Source organism: Clavelina lepadiformis, chromosome 6 (assembly GCF_947623445.1).
Source record: "Clavelina lepadiformis chromosome 6, kaClaLepa1.1, whole genome shotgun sequence".
Classification (NCBI taxonomy): Eukaryota; Metazoa; Chordata; class Ascidiacea; order Aplousobranchia; family Clavelinidae; genus Clavelina; species Clavelina lepadiformis.
Genome location: NC_135245.1, coordinates 4,612,625 through 4,617,978, shown reverse-complemented (window position 1 = coordinate 4,617,978; position 5,354 = coordinate 4,612,625). Strand labels below are relative to the sequence as shown.

Here is a 5,354-nt window from a genome sequence, read left to right as displayed (position 1 = left end):
CATGCTACTTTATTACTGCCAAAGAAAGAAAACAGCGTGCTGATTTTGTCATCTTTGTTTTAGTCCGACAACTTGAGGCTAAGTTTACAAAATCATTTAAAACCTTTTCTCTATAGCTTGTAAGTTCTAGCGTTGTATGCTGAACATACGTTAACTATCTTTTTAACATCATACAACAAGATCATTACATCTACCAAAGTTTTTTAACAACTCGTCTCTAACGTTAAGCAGAAAATTCTGTTGACAACTAACAGAAAACCGAAACAGACATATGAATTAAACTAAATCATTATCGTTGTTATTTCCGATAAAATGAGCAAAAAACGAAGCTCATTGAAAAAACTCATAAATATTTAATACAATGTTGAGTTGCCAAAACTACCAAATATAATTCTTTGACATTTAACGATAGAGGTAGTCGGCTTCAATATTTGCCGCTATTTCTGTTTCCCAACGATCACCGTTTTCTAAAAGTTTTTCCTTGTTATAAAGCAATTCTTCATGTGTTTCAGTCGAGTATTCAAAGTTTGGACCTTCAACGATGGCATCAACTGGGCATGCCTCTTGGCACAAGCCACAGAAAATGCATTTTGTCATGTCAATGTCATATCTACAGAAAATAATCAAATATTTGAATTTTGTAACTTAATTTCTAAATAAAATCAATTGCATGCAAGTGGAATGACAAATCTTAAGACCACTTTTACATGAGTCATGCAATCTTAATGCAATTATGGTGGATACAGTCACATTTTACAACTTTTTACAGAATACAATTAATCATGAAAAATAGTGGGTCCTAAAATGTGAATTAGTTAAAACAATGAACGTTGTAAAACTCAGAATCAGCTTTTTTGTCTGAGTCACCTAAAATGATTTCAGCATGTGCAAATGCATTTATTATTTAAGGATATAACCATAACCTTTCTAATAATTTGATAGTTATAAATTTTGTCTAATCCAGTTACTTTAATGCCTTGATTCTTGCCACAACCAATTTAATTAGCAAGGACACTTAATGAAAACTCATTAGAGCACATTTGCAGTTACGGGTGCTGGCTTGCAGGCAGCTAGCAGCAGTCAGGTATTTAACCAAAATAAACCTTTAATTTTAAAAACAAGTTGAACAGATATGTCTAGAATAAAGTCAATGAAGTGGCACACTTATATATGGCCATATATAGTAATCGACTGGGATAATAATAAGTATAGTAATAATCGCATAATAAGTAATCATCTGGGATATGCAAAGCGGAATGTGTTAAGGCAATAGTACCTAAATGGAACCTTAGTCATCAGTCATCACTCATCACACACATTTAATGCGCAGACAAGTGTATTACTGTAGTAGTGACTGGTGATATTACTGAAAGCTAAAAACATTTCAGTAATTTATAGAGACCATTACATAATGAATACCTTGTTGTTCTTCTACTTCCATCCTCCCTCTCTTCTGCCTCGATGGTGATTGCTTGAGCAGGACAAATGGCTTCACAAAGCTTGCATGCGATGCATCTTTCCTCCCCAGATGGATAACGACGCAGGGCGTGCTCACCACGAAACCGTGGACTTAGTGGGCCCTTTTCAAATGGATAGTTGATTGTGGCAGGTTCACTAAAGGTCTTCGCAACAACCATTCCCAAGCCACGCAAGAGCTCTGTGCCAAACACTGCATTTGCGTTGGTGTCGACAATATTTCTTAATGACGGAACATCTTGTTTTGGATTTACAAGTTTGTATGAGAGACAGGAGGATGATGTCACAATTGCTCTTGTGCTTCCGACCAAATCAATTGACTTCCTTGTTAAATAACTGGATAACTTGTAGACGTTACACAAAGCCATACTTTCTTGAATAGCCTGAAAACAATTGCCAAAGCGTTGTCACATCAGAAGCAATTCAGGAACACAATCCTAAAATGATTCTGGTAAAACAAAACAACAAAATCATTAGTCAAAAAGCAACAGAAGTCAAAGATTGCTATTGCTACAAGTAACTGAAGGCTGACAGTGATAATTTTACTGCTTAAATTCTTAAAGCATTTATATAAAAACGAAAAAGACTGCAATTGAGCAATAGTATACAAAAACATAAAAATCTCTATTCTTTGCTCCTCAATATTTTTTGCTTTAAAACATGTAAAAACAACATTAAACAGAAAAAAGCATAATTAATTTCGAGTAAAAGGTTGAGCTCATTTAAAACAAGACTAGTTCAAAATTGCACAAACATGATTGCAAATAACATTTTGTCATGGCATTAAAAAGTTTTTAGCCTGCAAACTGCAACGTGTTATTATTACAATCAGTATTTTAGTAACTCAATAACATAACATTCAATAAAATTATTATATGCAGTTTTTGTAGTACGCTACCTGCACTTATTACAAGTATAAAACTAGCAAACATTACACAATCTGTTTCAGTTAATAATATGGGGGAATTGTGTAAGTCACCATATATTTATTGGTTGCAAGAAACATAATTAGTGCAAATTTTGTTGTTATGACTAACTGCAGTTTACCAGCAAAGCTTCTACATTCAGTCTGAAATCACTCGCAATTATTTTGTGTAGTTGCCACTGTGAATTGTTAGTCCAGCAGCTTTCCACGACATGGCATTATTGAAAATGACAAAACATAATCAATTAAACCAAAATTCAGGACTATATACATAGAAAAATTCTTAAAAAAGCAAGTACGGTATTTCAGTTCACTTTATTAAGAACAGTGACATACAGCCAATACTGAACATTTCAAGCTCAAAAGTTATTTTTACAAAGCCCTGGACAAAATTAATTAATATATAGTTCTTAACTTTTCTTTTTACTTTTCTTCTCTTAGTTTTATAACATATGGAACGTTTTTGGCTTAAAAAAGTTTTTAAAAAAGTACAATTGTTTCCCTATTATGTAAACTAAAATAAAAACTAGTAAATAATGGTTAAGATTGACAAATTGGCCACCCCTGGGCTACACACTACTGATACTGTAAGTTAAAGTGCAAAGTGTTTTGTAAAACAAATCGATGAGGCATCACAAATACATTCCATTTATTAGATAATCAGATTCATCCATAGTAAGAGGTCTCCCTTTTCTCCTTAGCTTTGACTTCATTGCTCTAACTCGACATGCAACCATAAGAAGAACAGAAGCTGTAACTGCCAAGCCAATTGCTAGCGGAAGGACTGCACCTTGCTCTTCATGGATGGTTTCATTATCTTCAACAACAACAATTTCTTTGCCAGTATCGGATTGTTCAATATTTTCAACCAGTGTATTCACGACGCTTTCATTTACAGCATGCACTTCAAACACTGTTTCTGTCTGATTTAACATACTTTTCTCAGCTTTTGTAGGAGGTTTTACATCTGGGTCAACTTTGACTGATGAGGTTGCTTTACTTTCTGCGCCTTTATCTTGTGCAGTGGAGTCGGGGTTTTCCAATTCATTCAGGTTTGCTTCCAAATGTTGACGTAAGATATAGCTTGGGCATCCTTGCTCGTCACTTCCATCTGAACAATGAGCAACACCATTGCAAACGTAGTGAACTGGAATGCAGCACAAGTTATCACACTGCCACTCAAATCTGGTACACTTGGTGTTACATAAAGACATGGCTTTATTTGGGGCATGTGTAATTTTATCGTGTTCAGTTGCCGCAGTTGTGGTCGTTGCAGATGATTCATAATTTTCTGCCAAATTTAGGGCGGGTTCAATGTTGTCAGTCGCTAATAATACTTCGGTAGTGGTTACAAGATCAGCTTCTTCACTGTCGTTATCAACACTCTGTGACTCCATCTCTTCCGTTTCTTCATTCAGTTGCTCTACCTCATTTTCTTTGATTGCATGCCGTATTCTGGAGTAAGACCAATAATCAGTGTGGTTCGTAAAAAGGCATTGGTATTCATTAGTTGTTTCATTGTAACATTTAAACAAAAAGCATCTCGGATAATGAAATAAGGCTAAATCACAGCCGTAATCATTATCTTCAATATTGTAGCTACAGCAAGTGGTCATGCACTCATCAGCATCTTCAATCCCTTTGACACCCAAAAACTTTGCACCATTTTCAATAGAGTTTCGTGTTTGAATAATTTTCTGCTCTGGACTTCTGAAAGAATCATCACAACCAACGTTCTTTCTTTGTTCAGTAATTTCTTGAAGTAACTTGCGTAACTGAGATGGAGACATGTTCTCAAGATCTGACAGCTCAGGAGATACTTTAGAATGAGATTTAGCTTTTTGTTTCAAATGGTCAGTTCGCCACAAACGGGTATGTGAGAATTTTGCTCCATTGCAGGTCACATTTAAAACTATCATCAAACTTAAAGTTATTTTGGTGAGAAACATCTTCAATGATCAAGCAGCTCAAAAGTATGATAAAACTATACTTGATAAAATTCTGAAAGAATACATAAACAAAAAATTGAATGAAACATTACAAACTAACTGCATGCTCTTATACAATATTACTACATATGTTACAAATAAACTACTTTTTCGTGTAAATTGCAGCTGTGGGTAATTATAAGTCAGGACATGCAAAACCTAAGCAGATGCTGCCATGAAATTTGCAACTTTTCAATCTTGATCAAGCTAAAGTTGGACAATAACACACTCAAATTCAAGACCTTTAACCAACTCAAGATTATTGTAAGTGGCACTTGGTGCATATGTGTGGTAGTCCAGTTTTGATGGTGAATAAGCCTTTTAGTGGTTAAAGTTCGAAATTTTTAATTTCTAAGGACTACCCTCAAAAAAGATAGAATTACACAGCCACAATGAAAAGTTTCTGAATTGCTAGCTAGCACTAAGACCAGGGGTATCTCAAAATTTTAAAAGGGGAGCCAGAAATTTGCAAAAATGGTGTAGGCTCTATCATTCCGATAGTTAATATTAGGTCTACAAAATTAGTCACAAACCACTAGCAATGTGATACCGGTAACAGTTACCATAAAACTTGCACCAAGTCATACCATCACTCATACTCGCTGTCCCCAATAGTTTACAACAAATTTGCTATTTGTAGGTTTAAAAAACAATATTTTGAAAAGACAGTGCAACGATGTCTACAGCCTGCTAATTGTGTTTTTGCATGCAAAACAATCGTGCATAAAACTTTCACATTCCATCAAATGTAGTGATTAAAATGCCCATGACTTGTACTCTATAATGGCAACATTGATGGTGCTTTGCATATTTATCACTTCTAAGAGTTACGAGTTTAAAACGTATATCAATGGTACTATGGACGACTACATTTGAAAAAATCATTTCTGCCTTGTAGTTGACCTATTTTGTGTCATGAACACATGTAAAGATAATTAAGCAGTGATGTTATGAAAACACTTGTT

The 5,354-nt window shown here is 34.6% G+C and overlaps 2 protein-coding genes across 2 annotated transcripts; both read right to left on the bottom strand.

Annotated features, from left to right (window-relative positions):
- Positions 1-276: 276 nt before the first annotated feature.
- Positions 277-1,975, bottom strand: LOC143462298 (NADH-ubiquinone oxidoreductase subunit 8-like). The gene is made up of 2 exons (XM_076960404.1): positions 1,420-1,975; positions 277-610 (listed from the first exon to the last, which is right to left on the bottom strand). The coding sequence occupies exons 1-2, from the start codon at positions 1,842-1,844 to the stop codon at positions 403-405; spliced, it is 633 nt and encodes a 210-aa protein (XP_076816519.1). The 5' UTR covers positions 1,845-1,975; the 3' UTR covers positions 277-402.
- LOC143462297 (low-density lipoprotein receptor-related protein 11-like) lies at positions 1,923-4,398 on the bottom strand. Its single transcript, XM_076960403.1, has one exon. The coding sequence runs from the start codon at positions 4,348-4,350 to the stop codon at positions 3,034-3,036; it is 1,317 nt and encodes a 438-aa protein (XP_076816518.1). The 5' UTR covers positions 4,351-4,398; the 3' UTR covers positions 1,923-3,033.
- Positions 4,399-5,354: the final 956 nt, after the last annotated feature.